General features: G+C 46.6%; 1 protein-coding gene across 17 annotated transcripts in view; it reads right to left on the bottom strand.

Moving 5' to 3' along the window:
• Nucleotides 1–5,514: 5,514 nt before the first annotated feature.
• The window catches only part of LOC142391499 (CLIP-associating protein 1-B-like), a 68,314-nt gene continuing 47,582 nt past the window's right edge, over nucleotides 5,515–26,246 (bottom strand). For 3 of the 17 annotated variants that reach the window (XM_075477287.1, XM_075477286.1, XM_075477300.1), the window contains 19 exons: nucleotides 25,207–25,263; nucleotides 24,364–24,461; nucleotides 24,244–24,267; nucleotides 22,559–22,806; nucleotides 21,212–21,275; nucleotides 20,811–20,974; nucleotides 20,497–20,719; nucleotides 20,287–20,382; nucleotides 19,675–19,821; nucleotides 18,172–18,281; nucleotides 17,863–17,991; nucleotides 14,211–14,358; nucleotides 13,908–14,127; nucleotides 13,152–13,205; nucleotides 12,871–13,073; nucleotides 12,669–12,797; nucleotides 10,839–11,045; nucleotides 10,612–10,728; nucleotides 5,515–9,678 (listed from right to left, as the gene is read on the bottom strand). In XM_075477287.1, coding sequence (XP_075333402.1) covers nucleotides 9,595–9,678; nucleotides 10,612–10,728; nucleotides 10,839–11,045; nucleotides 12,669–12,797; nucleotides 12,871–13,073; nucleotides 13,152–13,205; nucleotides 13,908–14,127; nucleotides 14,211–14,358; nucleotides 17,863–17,991; nucleotides 18,172–18,281; nucleotides 19,675–19,821; nucleotides 20,287–20,382; nucleotides 20,497–20,719; nucleotides 20,811–20,974; nucleotides 21,212–21,275; nucleotides 22,559–22,806; nucleotides 24,244–24,267; nucleotides 24,364–24,461; nucleotides 25,207–25,263 — 2,522 coding nt within the window. In that variant the 3' untranslated portion in view covers nucleotides 5,515–9,594. The remainder of the gene's footprint in view (nucleotides 9,679–10,611; nucleotides 10,729–10,838; nucleotides 11,046–12,668; nucleotides 12,798–12,870; nucleotides 13,074–13,151; nucleotides 13,206–13,907; nucleotides 14,128–14,210; nucleotides 14,359–17,862; nucleotides 17,992–18,171; nucleotides 18,282–19,674; nucleotides 19,822–20,286; nucleotides 20,383–20,496; nucleotides 20,720–20,810; nucleotides 20,975–21,211; nucleotides 21,276–22,558; nucleotides 22,807–24,243; nucleotides 24,268–24,363; nucleotides 24,462–25,206; nucleotides 25,264–26,246) is intronic. The other 14 variants (XM_075477289.1, XM_075477295.1, XM_075477298.1 and 11 more) reach the window with 12 other exon arrangements.

The raw sequence follows: 26,246 nt of genomic DNA, 5'->3' as shown, positions 1-26,246 counted from the left end.
ATCCGCCAAAGATCCGCCAAAGATCCGCCAAAGATCCGCCGAACATCCGCCGAACATCCACCAAACATCCACCAAACATCCTCCAAACATCCTCCTAACCTCCGCCTAACGTCCGCCTAACGTCCGCCTAACGTCCGCCTAACGTCCGCCTAACATCCTCCAAACATCCTCCAAACATCCGCCTAACCTCCGCCTAACCTCCGCCTAACATCCTCCAAACATCCGCCAAACATTCGCCTAACCTCCGCCTAACGTCCGCCTAACCTCCGCCTAACGTCCGCCTAACGTCCGCCTAACATCCGCCTAACATCCTCCAAACATCCGCCAAACCTCCGCCTAACCTCCGCCTAACGTCCGCCTAACCTCCGCCTAACGTCCGCCTAACGTCCGCCTAACGTCCGCCTAACATCCGCCTAACGTCCGCCTAACATCCGCCTAACGTCCGCCTAACGTCCGCCTAACGTCCGCCTAACGTCCGCCTAACGTCCGCCTAACGTCCGCCTAACATCTGCCTAACATCCTCCAAACATCCGCCTAACCTCCGCCTAACGTCCGCCTAACCTCCGCCTAACCTCCGCCTAACATCCTCCAAACATCCGCCTAACCTCCGCCTAACGTCCGCCTAACCTCCGCCTAACCTCCGCCTAACATCCTCCAAACATCCGCCTAACCTCCGCCTAACGTCCGCCTAACCTCCGCCTAACCTCCGCCTAACCTCCGCCTAACGTCCGCCTAACGTCCGCCTAACGTCCGCCAAACGTCCGCCAAACATCCGCCAAACATCCGCCTAACCTCCGCCTAACCTCCGCCTAACGTCCGCCTAACGTCCGCCAAACATCCACCTAACCTCCGCCTAACCTCCGCCTAACCTCCGCCTAACCTCCGCCAAAGCAAAGAACCTCCGACAGGAATGAGGCACAAAGCCAGAGGCGAAGCAAAGGGGTGGCCGGGTCACATGTAACAAGCCCCCCCCCCCACCCTGAATAAAACAGGCCCATAACGGACACGTTTTATCTGAATTAAGGTAACTTCACGTTGAAAATGTTCCAGTAAACTGATGGTGAAGCGTCCCGGGGGGGTTTAGACCCTCAGATTAAAGTAAACCTGCTTCAGCCTCAACATCTCCACCTACACCCTCCGGTTCCTCGTGTTCAGCTGCATCCGCCTCCGACTTCTCACTGCAAACGCCGCCGAGCTGGATTCATATTCCAGCTGTTTTTCATTCAGAGGGTTCAGTGCAACATCTGCGTCCTTCTAAATCTTTTCCCGCATATTTTACAACCGCATTCTTCTGCTGTTGAATTGACATTTTATCTCAAATTTTACGGTCAGTGGAGACAAAAACTACGAAACAACTTAACTGTTAAAAGATTTTTTTAAAGGAAAAATGAGGACTTTAACGGTGTTTAATCAGCCCTTTATTATTTAACCAGGTTCGACTCGTCTGCTTCCTCTTTACTGAGTAGTTTTTGTTAATAAAGAGGAAGCAGAGAAGAAGCAAAAAATAAACGGTGAAAAACAGTCAATAAAATCAGCAAAAGGGATAAAAACTAATGACAAATATGGAAACATTTAGAAAAATATAAAGACGAAAACTGAGTATTAAAATGAACTATCAAATTAACATTAAATTATCTGCATAAAACGGATTTATTTATTCAGAAATAAAAACTAATATTTACACAAATAAACAGACAAATTAATTGCATTAATTGTGCTTAAATCTCCTCATTTATTCACGTTTTAGGATGTTTCTCTGTTTTTTTTGCTGATTTACGAGACGCTTCGTGTGTCTTTCTGACCTTGTTAGTCAAAGTCTGGTATAAAACACAAACTTAGCTCCAAATAAGAGTTGAATTTGTTTTTATTTCTCTCCTTTTTATCGATTTTGTTTGAAATTTCTGTCCTTTTACGCCTCAACTGCTCTTTAATGTCCGGCATTATTGATCTAATTTGTACATTTTCCTCATTACGCGACAGATTAATTATTTTTCTGACCCAGTGAAAGCAGAACCGTGGCTGTTGCCCTCAGATTTACCCGATCGGGGATCCGTTTCATCACACAGTTAAATTAGGAGAAGCTTTAAGCTGCTGAGCAGAAGGAGAGCGTCAGGGTCAAAGGTCAGTGTTTGTGATGGCGTGTGCCTGCACGTACCCCAGACTCACGCCGCCGTTGACCTCCAACAGACAGGAAGTGCGAGCCTCCGGAGCAGCGAAAACACACCTGGAGGTTTCAGAGGCTGAATTACAGCGAAGACACACGGAACCCAAAACAAAAGCTGTAAGAGAGCTGCGAGCGCCATCTGCTGGTGGAATAAATCATTCAAAAAGTCTCCACCTGGGAGCAGAAACACCAGCAAACATCAGAAAAAACTGCCGTCAGATCCATCAGGCGGGGAGGTGAGCGCCATCTGAACAAACAAGCGTTTCCTGAGAGCTCAAATGGAAAACACCTGCGGGTCAACGTGCAAGGGCTCATGGGAAATGTAGTTCCAGCTTCATATGTGGCCCACAGGGGCTGGAAGAAGGAAAAATAAACTCTTTCCAAGACTAATTATCGATAGTTTTTAAAAGATACTGATGATCATCCGGGTAAAAACCTTTTTGGTCTGTTCAGAGGCTGGAAATAAACGTGAGTTTGAGTCTCACTCAGGAGTCAAAGAGGTGAGAGGTGAGTATGAAATGACCCAAACCCAGTGATTTATATGCAAAACAAGCTGATCTTACTCCTGTTTTTCTGTCATTTTTATCCACATAAAAACAGAAAATCAGACCCTGATTCTGGCTTCAGTGTTTGAGTGGCCAAAAACTGGTGTTCATATCTGTTCGTACCGTCATCACGACCTCGTCGACCCTCGCTATCCTCCGATCCGTCACCCTATGAATCTTTATCAAAGAATTTAACCAAAACATCTTCTGTTGTTAAATATTTTCATTCATTTTCTCTAAATTTCACTCGGACATCTTCCATATAAACATTTCCTCTTAGCTGCACGAGTTAACGGTCAAACACTTTCTGTTAGCTGTATGAGCTAACGGTCAAACACTTCCTGTTAGCTGCGTGAGCTAAAGGTCAAACACTTCCTGTTAGCTGCGTGAGCTAACGGTCAAACACTTCCTGTTAGCTGTATGAGCTAACGGCCAAACACTTCCTGTTAGCTGTATGAGCTAACGGTCAAACACTTTCTGTTAGCTGTATGAGCTAACGGCCAAACACTTCCTGTTAGCTGCGTGAGCTAACGGCCAAACACTTCCTGTTAGCTGCGTGAGCTAACGGCCAAACACTTCCTGTTAGTTGCATGAGCTAACGGCCAAACACTTCCTGTTAGCTGCATGAGCTAACGGTCAAACACTTCCTGTTGGCTCCATGAGCTAACGGTCAAACACTTCCTGTTAGCTGTATGAGCTAACGGCCAAACACTTTCTGTTAGCTGTATGAGCTAACGGTCAAACACTTCCTGTTAGCTGCGTGAGCTAAAGGTCAAACACTTCCTGTTAGCTGCGTGAGCTAACGGTCAAACACTTCCTGTTAGCTGCGTGAGCTAACGGCCAAACACTTTCTGTTATCTGCGTGAGCTAACGGCCAAACACTTCCTGTTAGCTGCGTGAGCTAACGGCCAAACACTTCCTGTTAGCTGCGTGAGCTAACGGCCAAACACTTCCTGTTAGTTGCATGAGCTAACGGCCAAACACTTCCTGTTAGCTGCATGAGCTAACGGTCAAACACTTCCTGTTGGCTCCATGAGCTAACGGTCAACACTTACTGTTAGCTCCATGAGCTAACGGTCAAACACTTCCTGTTAGCTGCGTGAGCTAACGGTCAAACACTTCCTGTTAGCTGCGTGAGCTAACGGTCAAACACTTCCTGTTAGCTCCATGAGCTAACGGTCAAACACTTCCTGTTAGCTCCATGAGCTAACGATCAAACACTTCCTGTTAGCTGCATGAGCTAACGGCCAAACACTTCCTGTTAGCTGCGTGAGCTAACGGCCAAACACTTCCTGTTAGTTGCATGAGCTAACGGCCAAACACTTCCTGTTAGCTGCATGAGCTAACGGTCAAACACTTCCTGTTGGCTCCATGAGCTAACGGTCAAACACTTCCTGTTGGCTCCATGAGCTAACGGTCAAACACTTCCTGTTAGCTGCATGAGCTAACGGTCAAACACTTCCTGTTGGCTCCATGAGCAAACAGGTCAAAGACTTCCTGTTAGCTCCATGAGCTAACATGAGCTAACGGTCAATGACTTCCTGTTAGCTGCACGAGAAGTTAAAATGGAGAATGCATCTATGTAGGAAACCGTTGCAGAGAGTCCGTATTGTACAGATTTTGAACCAGTTTCGAGACAAAGTTACAAACAATTAATGTGACCAGGACCGTATCACATGAAGATGAGTGACTTTCTGACAGAACATAAAGATTTGCCGACAATCGAGGCTGTTGACATCACAACAGCTAGGGCAGCCTAAAAGTCCCAATGAAGTCCCTATTAGACTACCGGTGACTATATAATCATTACTAAGTAAATGAGCATTTAACGACAAACTAATGCTATATAAACACAGCCACAAAAACCAAGTTAGCGAGCTAACATACCTCTGACGAGATGGTCGCTGCAGGCATCAGCAGTCTCTGCCCCTTCCGACCGCAGACGTAGGTTTAAAATCCACTTTTTTTACAGCGTTGTTCTGTGAGCTTTTTACATTTCTCACCTTTATGAACGACTATCTTCGATACTCTAAAAAAAAAAAAACTTTTTCCTTTTCTCGGTTAGAACGATTAGAGCAATCATAAACCACACAACTAGCATTTTTTCAGACGGCACATCCTCAGTTCACTTCCTGCCCTCAATCTGAATTTCCCGCTCTCGCGATGCAGCAATGTGACATCACGTGAAAGCAACCTATTCGGGGGTACAATTTAAAAAGAACAAGTCTGCCATCTAGTGGCAGTGAGTAAAAACAAGCTTTGATGAGCAAACTAGACTTTCAACCTGTTTTTTTCGGTCTGGCTGCTCGACCCAATTTGGTGTTTAAATAATTAAGTTTGTAGAAATTCTAAACGTCTGAAACTAAAGGAGTTATCCTCTCCTGCACGTGTGAAACACATTTTCTTCCAGCTTTACAAATGTTCACTTCATCAGTCACCAGAGAGAAAAATATGCAGCTGCTTTGCAGTCTGACACTTTTCCCGCTAAAAACCTGAGAAAAGTTCAGGGAACAGTTTTGAAAAGTATCAGTTCCTTGTGCAGCTGCACAAGACAAAGAGCATTAATGTCACTCTTATTAATGCCACTTTTCCCACAATTAGCAGTAAGCTAACCAATCAGAGGAGACTCCGACCCCTAGAGGGCGGAGCCTGTTAGTGGGCGGGGTCTTAAAGAGACAGGAGCCACATCAGAGCATTTCAGAGTGAAACATCATAAAAACTACAAATAAATGAAAATAAAGCGTCACAAATCTGTACTCCATCTTTACAAAAGCTGTTAAAAACAAATGAAGAGACGAGAGAAAAGAAGTCTGATAGTTTATTTCAATTCTGCAAAGTCACAGGTGAAAGAGAACCAAACATGTAAATATATACAGTCATACACAGGAAATAAAACTGAATATAAATATCGTGTATCATGAAGTAAAACTAGTCGGCTAAAACAAAAACAGGAGCCATGCAATGTGAGCGGTTTCATGGAAAAACGGAGGCGTATTTACAGCGCTGCATCTCTTCATGTGTTCCCTCCGCCGTGCCAAGCCGCGATGCTAGCGTTAGCACGGTTAGCATTGCACAGGACAACCAGGTGTTTTCCCACAACTCTTTTACCCAAAAGGCACGCATTCAGGAAATCAAAAGTTTCTGCTTTTTAAAGTCAAACTAACTACGTTTGACGGCAGATATCTCAGGTTTGGAGTCACGCTGCATGTAAAGGGAGGCGGGCCGTCGCTGCCTGGAGCCGGCGTTCAGTCCAGAGCGCTACAGTACAGTTAAAAGAGTGTCGTGTTTGAAGAGATACAGTAAGGCCTGGAAGTATTGGGTAACATTATCCTTCACTTTCTGCGTTAAAGACAAACGCTACAGTTGGAAATGTTCTTTTTTGCTTCTCAGTTAGAGATTCAGTTTCATTTCATCCTTTTCCTGGTGAGATTTACTGCCAGTGCGGATCATAAAAGTGTATTTTGCCAAAGGCAGAGGCCCGAATGTGACTTCAGAAATCTGTTTTCGTAAAGGCGTGACTAAGACCCGAAGCAGCCAGCTGCTCTTAACTCAAAAGAATTTGACACAAAGCTTTTTTTCTCAGCAACTTTCATTGATTTCTTAGTGAACAGGAACTCAATAAACTCTCAGCGAGAAATCAAATGAGAACATTTCCCAAAAACGTCCAACAGTGCCCTCATCTTCTGGCTCCTCTGGAGCGTTTGGTTGGACTCGCTGGGTGCGCCGGCCGGGGGGGCGGAGCTTAGCCCCAGGAAAGTTCAACCAGTCAGAGGATTTCAGGAGGAAGTAACTGCCACGAAAAAGACTAAAGCCGTCCAGGGCCTTCATTTTTAAATGTATCTTTTTATGTTTTAAGACTTTTTTACCATTTATCTACTTTTCCCCCCCAATTTCTTTTGCTATTTCCTAATTCCGTCTTCCTCCAGGAACTATCCGAGCTCACACCGTGGAGGCAGATTCTGGGGGAATCATTCCCAGGGACCAAAAATAAATAAATAAATAACTCGGGGAGGCTTTAAAACCGGGGAAAAGTATATAAATGAGTCATAGATCTGAACTGATGTAAATCTACCCACATTTATGTCTAATTCGTCTGCATTTCGGTCCTCTTTCTGTCGGTTTCTTGAGTCTTTTTCAGGCGCAGCACATTCTCTGGAGTTAACAGGCTGTTAGTGTTAGAAGAAGCAGCAGTAACATTTCATTAGTATAATTATTATTATTAGTAGTATTAGCGTTATAGGTGCACTTTAAAAAGAATGACACTTCTGTACATCGACAGGAACACAATGGAAATTTACAGTGCTTCGACGTGGATTTCTCAGTTTTATTGCTAAAGTCCAGGTAACCAACACTCATGATCAGCGGGAACCCCCACAACTGCCCCACAACTGCCCCACAACTGCCCCACAACTGCCCCCCATCAGCACCTCACGGCTCAGATCGTCCACCTCTGGCACATTTACACGTCGCCCATTGTTTTGCTACTTCACATTTCGAAGGTTGGAGTCTCAAAGTGGCTTTACATTCGATTTATTGGCCTTATTCAGAGATTCCTCCCCAGAACTGAACTAACCCTCTGATCTAACCTTCAGGTAACACATCTACGGATGTATTTTGGAATGAAACTCAACTAACAGTAGTCTTGACTTGACAGTAGAAATCAAAACTAATAAACTCCCAGCTTAAGATTCACAGGTCAGAACACCACTGCAGTCACTTCCTCGTGTGTTTTTACAGCCTTTCAGACTCTGCTGAGCTGTTTTAAATATGCATAGATACAAAATAATCTCAGCTGTGCGACACTTATCAGTTTAACAGGTCGTTAAAGCAGCTTTTTGGGGGTCTTTTTGCTCATTAAACTGAGCTGTTTTCTTAATTTTCGACATTTTTCTTTTTACGACATTTCAACTAACTAAATATTTACAGTTTAAAGCTTGTTTTTTTTCTTTCATTGACAGCAAAATATTTCAGTATGGATTTAAAAAAACAAATGGAACAACAAACATATTTTTAAAAGGAATGTTTTATATCAAACATGGTCCCGATAGGAGCGGCGTGCTTCACTTGTGAAATCCTAAGTTCCTAAAAAAGCTGCTCGCTCTTATGTTTTGTGTTTTTTTTGTAAAAAGCAGAAGCTAAGAGGCCAGCTTCCTCCCGGTCTGCTCTGATTGGTCAGCTCCTGTGGGCGGAGTTAGTCTCCGCCCACAAAAAAAAAGCAAGGAAAGCATTTCATTGGCTGTGAGGTTAGTACACGCCCATGAGTACAGGATGAGTCATCGGCACTTTTTAACCCTTTTCCAGGAAATTAAAAACTCTGAAATTCTACTAAAAAATAGAACAGAAAACTAACTTTTTCCCTGTTATTGAAGTAAAGTGAAGACAGATGACAGTAAAGATCATTCTCTGGGCATCGCTTAAAACCACAAACTTTATATTTAAGGGATTGTCTTCAATGAAATTGATCCTTTCATGCCTTCCAGTATTTAAGATGTCATTTTTTTTCCTTATTCTTTTTCTGGATCACAATAATAAAGCGTATAAATTGGTCCCGTCTCGTGTCATTTAACTTAAGTTTAACCGCTTTGGAACCAGTTAATGGAAACATGTCAGAACAGATCGGATCGAATTTGCTTTGCTAGCGAATGAAAACCTGGATCAAAGGTTTCGACTGAGGGTGTTCATACAGATGATAATGTCATGATTTGATGTTTTAGTCTAAATATGACTAAATGCAGATTGGTTAATATTGTTATTATCACAGTTTTAACTCCCAACACGTCTCTGAACAGGCAGGAAACATGGTTCAAAAGTGATTTAACTGGGATTTTAGTTTTTAATCACAGAATGTACAAGCTGTTCAGTCATGATGCTAAAGATAAACTAAGTTCCGCCTCACAGTGTTGACAGAAAATAAGGATTTTTTCACGGCTGAGACCTTTAATTTGACCTTTTTCCATCCTGGTAGAAGCTCATTGGCGAAAGGTTTGAACGGATAAGTGTCGCACAGACTGGCTTCTTCTTCTGCTCATACCTGAGCAGTAATTTAGCAGATTGTGAAGTCTTCTGCTGGTGTTTGGGCCCAGAATAAAACATCATCTTTTCTTTAAAATACATCTGCGGTACTGAGAATCATTGGCCAGCCAAATGATCGGTCGCTGTAAACTAAGACGAGCTTCCCATCGTTCACTTTTTGAATGGAAGCTCGTCGTTTGTACTAATTTTGAAAAAAAAAAAAGGAGAACAGCCTTTTTAAAGACCACAGAGCTGCTTTTCTTTAAAATTCACTCAAAGTTAAAAAGCGGAACTCTTCTAAGACCGATCCACCGGGTGCAACGAGGCAGTGGTCCAGGAGGGAGGAGGAGCTCTTTACATTCGATATACTGTAAGGTTTGATGTGTCAAAGCAAAACATTGTTCCGAGAAGCGGATTAAAGGGACCGAAAACAACACAAATACTGATAGCCACGAGGTTCCTGCTGCTTCGTGCAGGATCCCAGACTCACCTCAGGTCCTTCATGGGTTTAAGAAGACGAAGCGGAGATACTCTTCAGCTCCACTCGACAAAAAGTCTTGGTTTCAACATGAGGAGAACTTATTTTAGGATACACGGCCTCTAAGAATGGTTTCTACTCTTATTTCCTTCACACGATGACGGAAGAAGACGTCTTAAGGCTCATGACTCTAAGGGTAGTGTGGAAGATCTGCTCCTAGGAACCGAGCTTGGTGCCGTGGTGGCACCAGCTCCTCAAGATGGCTTCAGCAGCGAGGCTGCTGAGGAAATGAGATGGGTGAAAGAAAGCTGGCTGGAAAGTGTGGGCACAGGGCCTGGTCCTACAGACGCTTAACTCTAGATTCATCACCGAGCAGCACAATGCGAGCCCAGGACTCAGTAGGAGGAGATGTCGGAGGAGCTGCTGCTGTTGCTGGTGGAGGTCTGAGCTCGCTTGATGTACAAGTTCAGCAGCTTCATCTGCAGGAGGGAAACATTCAGAACAACCCGTCAGTTTCCCAGGGAGTCGTTGTGTTTAAGAAGCCGCTGCCAGGCATTAAATAAGCACCACCTGATGTCTAACAGCTGCACATCGAAGGGCAGGTGAATTATGACCCTTTTGGCTGTCCGTATTTCTTTTTGAGGCGAGACACGGCCGGAAAAAACAGTGATTTTGAGATTTGGGCCAGTCTACTCCTTCAACATGTGTTCTTTCAACCTGCTATAAAGAAAACGTTAATAAATTAAAATGTTTATTTTATTACATTTTGTTTACTCGCGGCAGCACGTTTCGCCTGAATTTACCAAAACGTTAGCATTCCAATGAGCCATGCCGAGCTTCGTCTGTTTACTGAAGTCATGACCGGTATAGTTGTAAAGCTCTGAGTCTCCTGCACGATGATATGTCACCCAAATAACGGCCCTTCCTTTCTATCAGTAACCAATCAGGAATGTCTAAAGGCGGATTTATAGCTAATGAAAAAATCTCATTGGCTGCTGCTCGTTTCTGCTAACGTGATTCGCTCAGACGCAAAGTTAGCGACAGCTTGTATTCTTTATTAATAAGATTACTTTATTCAATATTAGTATTAGGGCCTGAGCATTTATTCTGTTTTTGAGCAATTGTTTCCAATACAAATGTATTGAATTCCCCTATTTAAATCTTTAAATGCCGTTTTCTCAAAATCAGTTTTTTGTATTTTTCCAGTATCAATATCTCAGCCTATGGAGCACCTACTAACATCAAACTTTTCAGTTATACACTTAGCAGTATTCTGAAGATATTTACAGAAGGATTTGTTGATAAATCATTCCTGGCCTGATTTGTCTCGCCTTAAACGTACTGATTTTCTGAACTCATGCAGTAAATCCTGTCTCATGCTCAGTTTTCATGGCAGTTCACAGTGAGGGTACCTTGCTGCCAGTTAGCTGGGCCAGGTACGGTTTCAGCTCCTCTCCGATGACGGAGTAGATGGCCACCAGGCAGAAGACGCTGGCCTTCCTCACGCTGCTCTCTGTGTTGTCGTAGCCCTGCGACAGCACACGATGTTAACTGACAACAAGCGACCGCACCAAACAGGATGACTCACAACACTGCGTACAGCTGAGAAAGCGGCGGCTCCGGGAGCAGCGCGCCTCACCTGCAGCAGCCCGGGGATGATGTCAGGCAGCAGCTGGTGGAGCGGCTCCTTGGTGATGCGCTCGATGGCCCTGGTTTGCATCTTGATGGCGGCCAGGTTGATGGGGTAATCGGCCGTCTGCACGATCGGACAGAGCACTTTGATGCACTGCTCCGGGTGGATGGAGCCCGCCAGCGTGGAGGCCGCCTCCTCGGCCGCCCGCACCACCTGCAGCAGACGAAGAAGAAGAAGAAGAGAGCGCGATAAGGGGGCGAACCAGGATCATTAGCGAGCAAACGGTCCTGAGATATAGACGATGGCTGTGTTCGGAACCGCATACTTCACCTACTACTCCTACTAACTTTAACTTTTTTAAGTTCCCGGATGCATACTAGATTCTCCTAAATGTTGGGTATGCATCATGAGGTTACTACTCATACTCAAACTACCCAAGATGCAACGTAACGTGACGTCGCCGATCGTCATTTCCTGTCAAAACGGCAGTTTCAAGCTAGCTACAGCGAGGGTAGGTTCACTTCCTGTTTTCAAAACAAAAGCACCAATTGTATGGTAATGGCTTTCCCTATGATAAAAGGCAACGGGTATTTTATTTTGTGAAAATAACCGGAAGTGTGTTAGCTCACTGCGGCTAGCTTTAGTAGCGCCGAATTCGTGGGAACAAAATTGTAAACAGCCGGTATTTTGTCAGGTTTTCAACACGTTGGGGATCTAAACGACTACTTTCTCGCCTGAAAATGTTTCAAATGTTGTTAAAGTTTACAGAGTTTAGAGCTTAAGGGAAATCAGCTTCAGGCCGGCTGATTTCAGCTCGGGCAGGAGCAAAATGCATTGTGGGTAAACGCTCTGCATACTGTCTGATCGATGAGTATGTAGTATGTAGTATGCAGTATGTAGTATGCAGTATGCAGTATGTAGTATGCAGTATGTAGTATGTAGTATGCAGTATGTAGTATGCAGTATGCAGTATGTAGTATGCAGTATGTAGTATGCAGTATGTAGTATGCAGTATGCAGTATGCAGTATGTAGTATGTAGTATGCAGTATGTAGTATGCAGTATGTAGTATGTAGTATGCAGTATGTAGTATGCAGTATGCAGTATGTAGTATGCAGTATGCAGTATGTAGTATGTAGTATGTAGTATGTAGTATGCAGTATGCAGTATGTAGTATGCAGTATGCAGTATGTAGTATGTAGTATGTAGTTTCGAACACAGCCAAAGACTTTCTTTTATTGTCATCGCACAAATAACACAGGTGAGTCTTGACAACGAAATGTCGTTACTTGACTTCCGGTCAACAGCGCTAAATTTTAAGCTACACTGGAAAAAATCTAATTCTTACCAAGTATATTTGTCTCATTGAGTATCTCATTACACTTAATGTACCATTTCAGCCAGATATAGGGACTTGTTTTAATACAATACATCTGGAATATCTTGTTAAATGAAAAAGTCTTGAAAACAAATTGTTTTGAGTCACATATCATATGAAACAAGCTTTTTTTTTCATTTGAAGAGGTTTTTAAGCTAATTTCAAGATCACTTTTATCTCAAAAGTCCTAAATATCACATTTTATTTCAAGAAATCTGGACAAGCCGATTTTCACTAGTTCCATTGGCAGATTTCTTTTATTTGTTGTTTTTTTACTTATATTTGGAGTGGCATTTTTTCCAGTGTATACAGTACTGTACAATATAAAATCGGTATGGAAGTGCTATGTGCCAGCACTCGGAATAAAAAAATATAAAAAATAAATAAAATGCACTCAGCCTGAGGGAAATTGCACAAACAGAAGAGTGTAAAATACAGATGTGCGAGTATTGCCGTCACCTCCTTGTGCGAGTCCTTGTGAGCCTCCAGCGTCTTCATGATGGTGAGCTCGGCGTAGTTCTTGAAGCGGGCCGGCTGGTTCCTCAGGATCTCCTTCATGACCCGTAACGCCAACGCTCGGATCGTGTGCTGAGGGCGGAGCGACAAGTCAGAAACCCCAGAAACATTTCAACAGTCGTCTCAAAGGACAGATTTTCCTCACGTCTTTGTCTCCGAGCGTCTCCAGGAGGAGCAGCAGCATGGTTTTGAAGTGCTCCTCCCACACCACCAGGCTGTCCTCTCGGGCCACCTTCAGCAGCTCCAGCAGGGTCCCCCGGCGCTCCTCTGGGCCCTTCTCTCCGGCCGGACCCTGGGAGAGCCCCTTCAGCAGCTCCCCGACCAGCTCCAGCTGCTCCGCGGGCCCGGCTGCACCAACAGGGAACAACATGGGTTCCCTCAAACTGCTCCTGTCATGTTTCTCAGAGCTCTCAGACATGCGCTTACCTGGGAAGTTTTTGGGGTTCAGCATCTTGTTTTCCACGCATTCCTGTCGGCGGCCTGCAAACAGAAACCGTAAGCGTGATGAAAACACAAGGCGATGAAAGCAAGGCAGGTTTATCTGTACGGCACAATTAACCTTGTAGCACCCAAGCAAATGAATAATCATTGAAAAAAATCATTTAGGCTGTTCTTGCATGTTTTTGGGTGGGAATAAACCAATATTTTTGGAATTTTTGGAATTGGGCTATTTTTGATCATTTTAGGCAATGTTGCATATATGCAACTGTGGGCTTTCTTGATTAATTTTGTAATAATACAATTTGGAGACCTGAGCTCCCATTACCGCTGTGAAAGGTGGACAAAGCAGAGCACACCAAACGAGAGCAGAAGGAACTAGAACAGACCACCGCAAAGCAGAGTGTAATTCACTGAGCCAAGAAAATGATGCTGTGACAACTGTCGGCACATCAAATGTAATGTAAAAAAATATAACACATGAATGTAAATAATGTATGTCAATTTAAAAAAAATCTAATAATGTAAATCAAAATATAAATAAAAATATAATGTAAATAAAGAAAAAGCTTGTTGTCTGCAACTGTGGGTGCTACAAGGTTAAATCACTAAGTGTTTCAGCTGATCTGAGGCTTTCTGGGAGTTTGTTCCAGACATGTGGAGCATAGAAGCTGAACGCAGCATGTCTGGTTCTGACTCTGGGAACTGATAGGAGAGCACAGAGAGAGAAGAGGAGAGCCTCACCGTCTCGCTGCTGCTCGATGGCGTCGTCGTACAGGGCGGCTTTGTCCAGCGAGCCGTCGCTGTAGTTGTACGGGTTGTACTCGCGGAAGCGCGGCCCGGCGAAGGATCGCGGCGAGGGAGTGTTGAGCAGGGAAGTCTTGTTGTCCAAAGCCGTGCGCCCACCTTCCACCACATCCGCACCGTGACGAGGGTCCGAGTCCGAGGACGCCGCCACGCCGGCCTGAGGCGACACGGACAAATGAAGCTGGAACTTCCATCATTTCAACGCTGCAATGACCCGCTCCCTGAGCCCAGAGTCCTCACCATGCCGTCTCTTTTGCTGTCCCGCCTCAGCGGCTCCATCAGGTCCTCTTGGCTGCGGAAGCTGAAGTTCTGGATGGCCTCGGTGACGCCGCGCAGCGAGCTGTAGATCTCATCGGAGTTCAAGTTCTCGCTGTCGTACTCCAGCATGCTGCAGGGCCAGAAACAGACGGCAGGATATAAAACAGGCGCAGGGCTCAGGCTTCATCAGCAGAGGCGGGCCGCTTGAAAGAAGTAGGCCCTGGTTCTTTGAAGGAACCTTGCACTGAGAGATCTGGGGATGTGCAGAGACAGGTCTTGAAGCCTGGATGGGGTTCATGTGATGGCCTGGAATCGGCACCGCTTTGGGGCCAGATTTACTAAAGCCTCGTTTCCACTATGCAGTTCGGTACGGCTCGGTTCAGAACGGTACGGGTCGGTTCAGAACAGTTCTCTTATTTCAGTGTTTACACTACCACCAAAGCGTACCGGTCCCATGGAAGCCGTTACCATGGAAGCCGTTACCATAGAAGCCGTTACCATGGAAGCCGTTACCATGTCTGTAACCCTTCTGCTTGGGGTACCGGGCACACAGGACCGGTTCCAGGCTCTGCTCTCCGGTGTCGGTGAGGAGGCTGTGCAGCCGGAGCTCGATGGCGCTGTACCAAACCAAAAAGTTTTCCAGCTGATTGCCGCAGAAATGGCAGAGAGTGGTTTCAACCGGACCGCGAGCCGGTGTGGCGTTAAGCTGAAGAAGCTGGGAGCTGGTTCCACATTATGGATGTTTGCTTTTATTTGCTATTTACGCTTCGGCTCCGCCCACCCGAGGGTCCCCCTAGTGCAGTGGGAACGCAAGCTGACCCCAAAGCGACCCGTTCCGTACTGTTCTGAACCGACCCGTACTGTACTGCATAGTGGAACCGGGGCTTAACATTTCGTGCCGGGTAGAATCTCTGTTTCACCTTCACAGCTGAGGAAAAACAGGCTGTAATTTGGGAGTCACTTTGATCCAAAGCGACTTACAGGCGGGAACCAAACTGAAGCTTCAGTACAGCGAGACATCCCGCCACTAAAGGGTTCTATAGGTTAGGGAACGAGTAGAGCTGGGAGAGACGGACAAACGTGGGTAAGATGTGTTAGAGGTGATGAAGGAAGAAGTGTTGAGGGTAGAGCGGGACGCCACTGCTCTCATACCCATCACATGTTGCCTCTGGGCCTTTGGTCATTAACGCCCCTTTTACACCCAAAGCAGTGTTTTTAAACCTTGGAAAACCAACTAAAGCAGGCTGGTTAAACCCTTTCCTTTGCCTGGTGTGGTGCGTTTATCCCTGGTGCTGCTGGTGAAACAAGAGCCTCCCAGGGGACAAACCTGTAAACTACACCTAGAGGAGATGATGTCATAGCACCGTATCGTGTGGGCTGTGTTTAACCACATCTGTCAATTTCAGAACCTCTGGTTAGTAAACGCGTGGTTCTGGTTAGCAATAGAAAAAGCCAACAACACTAAGACCGACCAGAGGGAGCTTTACTTTACTTTAAAATGAAGGGAAAGGGCTAAAGGGAACACTCTTGAAGCCTTCAACGTGCCAAGCCTTGTTAAACGTTAGCCTGTGCACCCTGGTGTTGGGTTCCCTTGAAGGCCAATCAGAGCCAGAGCCAATAAATACCTGCTACAACCGCAGTCACCTGACGCTGGAATAAATGCTGCTAAACACTTAAAAACTGTGAATGGAAACCATAAGAATGAACAGAACTTCCACTGATTACAGTCAATAGTGAAGAAGAGCTTTCTCCATTTTACTCCTGTGGGTGTCCACCGCAGTCGTTGTTTTGTTTGTCCTCGAAGTCTCGAGGAGTGTCTGATATCTTACTCCTGTGGGTGTCCACCGCAGTCGTTGTTTTGTTTGTCCTCGAGGTCTCGAGAAGTGTCTGATATCTTACTCCTGTGGGTGTCCACCACAGTTGTTGTTTTGTTTGTCCTCGAGATCTCGAGAAGTGTCTGATATCTTACTCCTGTGGGTGTCCACCGCAGTCGTTGTTTTGTTTGTCCTCAAGGTCTCGAGAAGTGTCTGATATCTTACTCCTGTGGGTGTCCACCGCAGCTGTTGTTGTTTTGTTTGTCCTCGAGGTCTCGAGAAGTGTCTGATATCTTACTCCTGTGGGTGTCCACCGCAGTCGTTGTTTTGTTTGTCCTCGAGGTCTCGAGAAGTGTCTGATATCTTACTCCTGTGGGTGTCCACCGCAGCTGTTGTTGTTTTGTTTGTCCTCGAGGTCTCGAGGAGTGTCTGATATCTTACTCCTGTGGATGTCCACCGCAGTCGTTGTTTTGTTTGTCCTCGAGGTCTCGAGGAGTGTCTGATATCTTACTCCTGTGGGTGTCCACCGCAGTCGTTGTTTTGTTTGTCCTCGAGGTCTCGAGAAGTGTCTGATATCTTACTCCTGTGGGTGTCCACCGCAGTCGTTGTTTTGTTTGTCCTCGAGGTCTCGGGAAGTGTCTGATATCTCACTCCTGTGGGTGTCCACCGCAGCTGTTGTTGTTTTGTTTGTCCTCGAGGTCTCGAGGAGTGTCTGATATCTCACTCCTGTGGGTGTCCACTGCAGCTGTTGTTGTTTTGTTTGTCCTCGAGGTCTCGAGAAGTGTCTGATATCTCACTCCTGTGGGTGTCCACCGCAGCTGTTGTTTTGTTTGTCCTCGAGGTCTCGGGAAGTGTCTGATATCTCACTCCTGTGGGTGTCCACCGCAGCTGTTGTTGTTTTGTTTGTCCTCGAGGTCTCGAGGAGTGTCTGATATCTTACTCCTGTGGCTGTCCACCGCAGTTGTTGTTGTTTTGTTTGTCCTCGAGGTCTCGAGAAGTGTCTGATATCTTACTCCTGTGGGTGTCCACCACAGTTGTTGTTTTGTTTGTCCTCGAGGTCTCGAGGAGTGTCTGATATCTTACTCCTGTGGGTGTCCACCGCAGTTGTTGTTGTTTTGTTTGTCCTCGAGGTCTCGGGAAGTGTCCGACTCACATTTCTTTCATGCATCTTTTCAAAAGACTGTTTCAGATTTGCTTTGCTTGTGAATAAAATCTTGGTTACTCAGAATTAGGCAGAAAAGGCAGATTTTAACAGGGTTTTGGTGTATAAATATGTATATATATGATCAGAAAGCTAAGATTGGACAGCAGAGTTTGTCCATAGTTGCTGTTAGGAAGCTTAAACATGTTTGGAGTATCCTGACCTGTGAAAAAGACATCTGAATGCTGCAGTTTCAGTCTTCACTGAACCTGACCCTGACATCTTATTTACTTGTGAAAGATGAACCTTCGTAGACATGGACCAAACACAGTCCTGGCTGGTATCTGTGAATATTTTGGTTCCAAATCTTCAGATTGAAAAACTTTCTTTCCTTTAAACTTCTCCAAAAAAGGTAAAACCACAAAAGGTTTAGTCCATGACTAGAAAGAGGCAGCACGGCGTCCACCTTTTCTGCGACCCGGCTCACAAACAGCTGACAGACAAACAGTTTGAAGCTGGAAACAGAAGGTAAACATGCGGACAGCGGAGACGACGTGAGCAGATGGAGGCACAGAGGGGGCTTTGGGGTCTCACAGCTAAACCGATTCCATTTTATTTCTTTTAGGCTGTGAAACCCCGTCAGGGGGAGGGAAGGCGAGGAGAAAGGGGGCGGGGTTACCTGGGGGAGTAGGCTCGCCGCAGGGCCTTGTGGGAGGAGTGGGCAGCGGGAGGAGGAGCAGGAAGAGGGGAGGGGAAGGGTGGAGGAGGGAACTTGGAGAGCCCGTCTGCGCTCCAACCCCACAGCCGACTGCAGCCGGCCGGGAGGGGAAGAGGAAGGAGAAGAGGAGCCCAGAGAGAGATGTGAGAAAAGTCAGCTGCTGTCAGTCTGTTAGTGACGCCCTGAAAACTGTAACTCTGAGAGGATCAGCTGCACACAAAGTGTTCAAAGTGTTCACAGTGTTCACCACAACAGGCCTCCTGAACGCACCTGGGGGAGAGGCCGCCGTGCGAGCAGTTGGTGGGCGAGGTCAGCGGGCTGCTGCGGCCGCCGGGCTGGCGTGGAGGCGTTCGACCGGCCGGGTTACTGGGAGACGCCTGCTGAGCACAAAACCAACCCACTCACCAGATTTCCCTCAATTCAGCCACATTCACACAGAAAAAAGCCTCAAATATCCATCATCCATCCGAAAAACATGGTCAAAAATGAGAATAAATACCTTTAAAACAGAGAAATATATTTCATGGGATTCTGATGAATCAGAACACGGCTTTACTGAGCAAATGACAGCGCTTAAAGTTGATTTAAACATTCAAACGCGTGCACTGTCTCTTTCACTTGTTTTCAGGAATTACACGGGTCCACAAAGTGGAAGCCGACTGCACCGAACAGCCATAACATTATGACCACCTGCCTTTAATCTCTGTAATTTGGGAGGTGGGGCCTCCGTGGAGCGGACCACTTACAGTCCTGACCATCGCTGACCTTAAACCAGCAGCTGAGATACCAAAGTTCGCAGCTTTGCTTTCCTGTCCTGCACAGAACCGAACCCTGAACATCTTTGTGGGCTCTTCCACGTGACAATAAGTTCATGGCTGTGCGTGTGCAGGGCTCACACAGTGGCTGTGTTCGAAACCGCATACTTCTCCTTCTACTCCTACTAACTTTCTGAGTTAGTATGTGAGTTTGAGTAAGCAGAAGTTCCAGGATGCATACTAGATTCTCTGAAATGTTGGGTATGCATCATGAGGTTACTACTCATACTCAAACTACCCAAGATGCAACGTAACGTGACGTCGCCGATCGTCATTTCCTGTCAAAATGTCAGTTTCAAGCTAGCTACAACGAGGGTAGGTTCACTTCCTGTTTTCAGAACAAAAGCACCAATTGTATGGTAATGGCTTTCCCTATGATAAAAGGCAACGGGTATTTTATTTTGTGAAAATAACCGGAAGTGCGTTGCTCACTGCGGCTAGCTTTAGTAGCGCCGAATTCGTGGGAACAAAATTGTAAACAGCCGGTATTTTGTCAGGTTTTCAACACGTTGGGGATCTAAACGACTACTTTCTCACCTGAAAATGTTTCAAATGTTGCTAATGTTTACAGAGTTTAGAGCTTAAGAGAAATCAGCTTCAGGCCGGCTGATTTCGGCTCGGGCAGGAGCGAAATGCATTGTGGGTAAAAGCTCTGCATACTGTCTGATTGATGAGTATGCAGTATGTAGTATGGAAGTATGTAGTATGGAAGTATGTAGTATGGAAGTATGTAGTATGTAGTATGGAAGTATGTAGTATGTAGTATATAGTATGGAAGTATGTAGTATGTAGTAAGTAGTTTCGAACACAGCCAGATTAGTTTCTATGACGCTGGTGTCACTACGAACAGTCTCCTTCCACCAGGTGTTCTTTCCTGTATCCTGACTGTGGGACTAAGCGCCATCACAGCGCCACCTGCTGACCACGGCGTGAACAGAAGCGATGCGTCTGGGGTTACCATGCTGATGCCGCTGCTGGCGTTCCTCAGGTGGTTGTGCAGCAGCTTGGTGGTCCCGTCCTGGAAGGTTTTGGGCAGGGCGCCCAGCAGCATGGTGAACTCTGGAGTGTTGAGCTCAAAGAGGGCGATCAGCACCACCTGGGCCGCCTGCACACACACATCACTTTACTGGCATCGCTCTAAAGGCTACGCTCTGCTGTGGGCGGAGTTAGGAACACTGCAAACAACCCTTTATGGTTAGGATGCTTCAGGGACAAAGCATCTGGGCCTTTTAGCACGCCGGCTGCTCCTGAAATACAGAAAAAACCAGGACACAGCTTCGAAAAACAAGCAGTTAGAGTTGATGTTAAGAAGCGCAATCTGTTGCTGAGGTCATGCAGCTCCACTGCAGCTCCCGCTCCGAGCCTTCCTCAGAAGGATTCAAACCTTTTTTCAAACAGAAACTCATGCAGACGCTGCTGAAAAAGAGGCGTCACGGTTAGTCTCAGAGCTCAGACCAGAACAAGACCCCAAACAGGATTCAGGCTGCGGTTAGAGAGCAGTTAGCTGTGTCCTCTGGGAGCTTTCCGGCAGGTTATTTGAGCTGCTCATGCTGTTCGGGGGAGAATCTACCTGCTTGCACCTCTCCTCCAGGTTGCCCTCCCCAGGCAGAGAGGCCACGGTGCTGGCCCGGCCTGAACACTCCTCCCCTGCCCAGCTATGGAGGGTCTGGGGTTTGTTGTGGACAGAACGGCGTTTTTGGAAAAACAAAACCAAGAAATTTGAAGTGACAAAACAAAAGGATGAACGGATGAAGGGCTCGGACGCCAAACGCCTTCCTACCTTGCGGACGTCGGAGCTTTTGGGCTCAGTGGTCCAGGTGATGATGCGTGAGACGGCGAGGCGCGTCTCGCTGGAGTTGACGAAGTCGGCCGGGTCCATCTGGCGGGCCAGAGCCTCGATGTAGCGCAGGATGGCCACCTTCACCTTCAGGTTGGGCGTCTGCGTCTGATCCACGATGAAGCGCATCAGGATGTTGAACTGCTGCTCGTAGGGGAAGGACTCCCTGCGGGGACACGGTTATTATCGGGTTATTAACACCGGACCATTCATCAGAAGACTTTAAAGATGTCAGAGACGCTTTCTGTGCTGCCGACCTGGTGACATCCAGGGCCTTCTGGACTTTGGCCTGGACGGAGCCCAGCAGGTCGGCCCCCATCTTCTTCAGCAGCTGGGTGAGCAGCACGAACAGCCAGTCCTGCAGGTCGTCCCTGTGCAGGACGATGAAGTCCACCAGCGTCTCCAGGAACATGCTGAAGACCTGCGGCAAACAGAGAGAGGAGGTTGGGCTACAGGAGGTTGGGCTACAGGAGAGCCGCCGTGTGGGCAGGCGAGCAACACTTACTCTCTGGTGTTTGTTAGAGTCCGGCAGCGAGGAGGCATGCAACAGAAAACACAGGCTGTTAGTGGGTTTAACGGACACTTGGACTGAAAGGTTAAGGCGGCGCTCGGGTCGGGGGGCTCCTGGAGTTCTGGGCTGCGCTCAGGTGAGGCTCACCTTGCTGTGTGGGTCGGCAAACATCCGGGTGAAGATCTCGCAGAGTCGCTTCAGCTCCACACGACTGAGAGAGGAAGAAGCAGCAGATTCAGACCCAACAGAACACCAACAGAACCCAACAGAAACCCAACAGAAACCCAACAGAACCCAACAAACCCAAAAGAACCCAACAAAACCCAACAGAAACCCAACAGAAACCCAACAAAACCCAACAGAACACCAACAGAACCCAACAAAAACCAACAGAACCCAACAAAAACCAACAGAAACCCAACAAAAACCAACAGAACCCAACAGAACCCAACAGAACTCAACAAAACCCAACAGAACACCAACAGAACCCAACAAAAACCAACAGAACCCAACAAAAACCAACAGAACCCAACAGAACCCAACAAAACCCAACAGAACCCAAAAAACCCAAAAGAACCCAACAAAACCCAACAGAACCCCACATAAACCCAACACAACCCCACATAAACCAAACAGAACCCAACAGAACCCCACATAAACCCAACAAATCCTCACATAAACCCAACAGAACCCAACAGATCCCCACATAAACCCCACATAAACCCAACAGATCCTCACATAAACCCAACAGAACCCAACAGAACCCCACATAAACCCAACAGAACCCCACATAAACCCAACAGAACCCTACAGAACCCCACATAAACCCAACAGAACCCAACAGAACCCCACATAAACACAACAGAACCCCACATAAACCCAACAGAACCCAACAAATCCTCACATAAACCCAACAGAACCCAACAGATCCCCACATAAACCCAACAGAACCCAACAGAACCCCACATAAACCCAACAGAACCCCACATAAACCCAACAGAACCCCACATAAACCCAACAGAACCCCACATAAACACAACAGAACCCCACATAAACCCAACAGAACCCAAGAAAACCCAACAGAAACCCAACAGAACCCCACTTCCTCTCGGCCCTACCCTCTGAGGGGTTCCACCTGTTGGGCTTGGCCTTAAAGGGATAGTTCACCTCTTTTGACATGAAGCTGTATGACATCCCATATTAGCAACATCATTTATGAACATTTTCTTACGTTCAAAAGAGTAATACATTCGCATCACTATTACTCTTTTGATTGCATATTGTTTTGAGAAGCAAGACGCTTTATTTCTTAAACCCCAGCCAACTAGTCGGACTACCTTCATCAACACCAAAACGAGGCTGGAACTCTGCTCACAGGACGCAGCAGGGGGTAAGAAGATGTTCAGAAATGATGTTGCTGATATGGGATGTTATACAGCTTCATGTCAAAAGAGGCGAACTGTCCCTTTAAGCTGCCCCGGCCTGCTGACCCACCTGAGCGTCCTCTGGCTCTTGAGCAGGTTCTGCAGGCCCAGCAGACCCTCCTTCCTCTCGGACCAGTTGGCACTGGCGCAGTGGTTCAGCACCTCGGCCACGTCCTCTGTCTGGCGCAGGAAGTGCGGCGCCACGCCGCCGTTGCGCGAGCTGTAGGAGCGCTCCGAGCAGGCGCTGGAGGCGTCGCTGTTGGCGTCGTCGTCGGAGTGAATGCCGGGCGACTCGAAACGCCGCCTCACGGGCCGCCGCTGGGTGGGAGGAGACACGGGTTCAGAGAAGCTACAGCAGATGGAGTGGGCTGGAGTTCTGATGAGGGTGGAGGCGGTTCAACACTCATAAACAAGCTAACACACCTACACCGCTAACACACCTGTACCCGCTAACACATCTGTACCCGCTAACACATCTGTACCCACTGACACACCTGTACCCGCTAACACACCTGTACCCGGCCCGCTAACACACCTGCACCTGCTAACATACCTGTACCAGCTAACACATCTGCACCCGCTAACACACCTGCACCCGCTAACACACCTGTACCCGCTAACACATCTGTACCCGCTAACACATCTGTACCCACTGACACACCTGTACCCGCTAACACACCTGTACCCGGCCCGCTAACACACCTGCACCTGCTAACATACCTGTACCAGCTAACACATCTGCACCCGCTAACACACCTGCACCCGCTAACACACCTGTACCCGCTAACACACCTGCACCCGCTAACACACCTGCACCCGCTAACACACCTGTACCCGCTAACACACCTGTACCCGCTAACACACCTGTACCCGCTAACACACCTGTACCCGGCCCGCTAACACACCTGCACCTGCTAACATACCTGTACCAGCTAACACATCTGCACCCGCTAACACACCTGCACCCGCTAACACATCTGTACCCGCTAACACACCTGCACCCGCTAACACACCTGCACCCGCTAACACACCTGCACCCGCTAACACACCTGTACCCACTAACACACCTGTACCCGCTAACACACCTGTACCCGCTAACACACCTGTACCCACTAACACACCTGCACCTGCTAACACACCTGCACCCGCTAACACACCTGTACCCGCTAACACATCTGTACCCACTAACACACCTGCACCTGCTAACACACCTGCACCTGCTAACACACCTGTACCCGCTAACACACCTGCACCCGGCCCGCTAACACACCTGCACCTGCTAACACACCTGTACCCGCTAACACACCTGCACCCGCTAACACACCTGTACCCGCTAACACACCTGCACCCGGCCCGCTAACACACCGCTAACACACCTGTACCCGCTAACACACCTGTACCCTGCTAACACACCTGTACCCGCTAACACACCTGTACCCGCTAACACACCTGTACCCGCTAACACACCTGCACCCGGCCCACTAACACACCGCTAACACACCTGTACCCGCTAACACACCTGTACCCGCTAACACACCTGTACCCGCTAACATACCTGCACCTGCTAACACACCTGTACCCGCTAACACACCTGCACCCGGCCCACTAACACACCGCTAACACACCTGTACCCGCTAACACACCTGTACCCGCTAACACACCTGTACCCGCTAACACACCTGTACCCGCTAACACCACTAAACTGTCTAAGGCTAAAGCTCATGCTCCACATGCAGCCACACGGCGGGTTTGTACCTTACTCCTGGAGTCCCCTAAGAGCTGAAATACAGTTCAGACAAAGAAGGAGCATCAACATCACCTTTAATCAGAGCTGGTCATCATAAAACGTGTGCGTGTGCACGTGCGTGTTCTTACGAGAGCGTCAGCGACCGCAGCCTCCACCTCGGTGCCGGTGTTGAGGATCCTCATGGCGTTGACGGAGGCGGAGATCCGAGCCTGATGGGCCAGCCGGTCTGCAGCAGAGGAAGGAGACACATCAGAGTCACATAAAACCCAACAACTCTTTGGGCTCGGCTCAACGGTTACAGATTTAAACCGACCGAAAGCAACCAGCAGAAAAAGCAGCAAAGCAAATGGTCAACGCTGCGAAAAGAACACAAAAGAGGCCGAGAACTCAGGCGTGCTCATTCAAAATGAAAAAAAAGAGTGAAAGAAAGCATGTTCTGGACAGCAAAAAGAACAAATCTGAGGTCTTTTTCCTGCAGTTTTTAACCCAAGAACAGGGTGACGTCGCCCCCTGCAGGTGAATGAGATGCACTACAAGTGGAACAAACTGCCAGTGGAGATTAAACTTTCACCAAATGGAGACATTTTTAAATCCAGGTTAAAAACATTTCTGTTCTCATGTGTCTATGCATGAAATCTGCACGCTATCTTTGAACTTATCTGGACTGTTGCTGGTTTTAAATTGATTTAAATGATTTTATTCGTTTCTCTTTATATTCTCTTATGTATTTTTTATGCTTCTTCCACTCCCTGCTGCAATGCTTTTATTTTATGTGAAGCACTTTGAATTGTTTTGGACATGAAATGTGCTACAAATAAATCTGATTTGATTTGCTTCAGGTCCATCCGAGTGGGAAACTTCCATCAGAGCAGAAACCGCTCTGAGGAAAGCGTCCCTCTCTGACCACATGAGCTGTAACCATGCAGGCGGACGGCACAGAGAGCTGGAGCTGTGTCCGGCTAACAGGTCACCTGAGCAGCCCTCTGCGGAGGACAGGGCGCCGGTGGAGCGGGAGTGGCGGCGGGTCGCTGGAGGAGGACGTAAAAAACCACAGGGAACTCTTTTAATGCATCACTTCTGTCTCCTTTGAGTCAACACGTTTATTTTAAAGGGACAGTTCGCTTCTTTTGACATGAAGCTGTATGACATCCCATATCAGCAACATATCAGTAGAGTTCCAGCCTCGTTTTGGTGTTGATGAAGGTAGTCCGGCTAGTTGGCAGGGGTTTAAAAAATAAAGAGTAATACATTTGCATTCTGTCATTTTATCCACATAAAACTCAGTAAAATGTCTTCAGTCGGATCTTTTTCATGTTTTTCTGTCATTTTATCCTCATAAAACTCAGTAAAATGTCTTCAGTCGGATCTTTTTCATGTTTTTCTGTCATTTTATCCACATAAAACTCAGTAAAAAGTCTTCAGTCGGATCTTTTTCAAGTTTTTCTGTCATTTTATCCTCATAAAACTCAGTAAAATGTCTTCAGTCGGATCTTTTTCACCTTTTTCTGTCATTTTATCCACATAAAACTCAGTAAAATGTCTTCAGTCGGATCTTTTTCACGTTTTTCTGTCATTTTATCCTCATAAAACTCAGTAAAATGTCTTCAGTCGGATCTTTTTCATGTTTTTCTGTCATTTTATCCTCATAAAACTCAGTAAAATGTCTTTCAGTCGGATCTTTTTCACGTTTTTCTGTCATTTTATCCACATAAAACTCAGTAAAATGTCTTTAGTCGGATCTTTTTCATGTTTTTCTGTCATTTTATCCTCATAAAACTCAGTAAAATGTCTTCAGTCGGATCTTTTTCATGTTTTTCTGTCATTTTATCCACATAAAACTCAGTAAAATGTCTTCAGTCGGATCTTTTTCATGTTTTTCTGTCATTTTATCCACATAAAACTCAGTAAAATGTCTTCAGTCGGATCTTTTTCACGTTTTTCTGTCATTTTATCCATAAAACTCAGTAAAATGTCTTCAGTCGGATCTTTTTCAAGTTTTTCTGTCATTTTA

This window comes from Odontesthes bonariensis, chromosome 11 (assembly GCF_027942865.1).
Source record: "Odontesthes bonariensis isolate fOdoBon6 chromosome 11, fOdoBon6.hap1, whole genome shotgun sequence".
NCBI lineage: Eukaryota > Metazoa > Chordata > Actinopteri > Atheriniformes > Atherinopsidae > Odontesthes > Odontesthes bonariensis.
The sequence above is the reverse complement of the archived record's forward strand: the minus strand, read 5'-3'. Positions and strand labels throughout refer to the sequence as shown.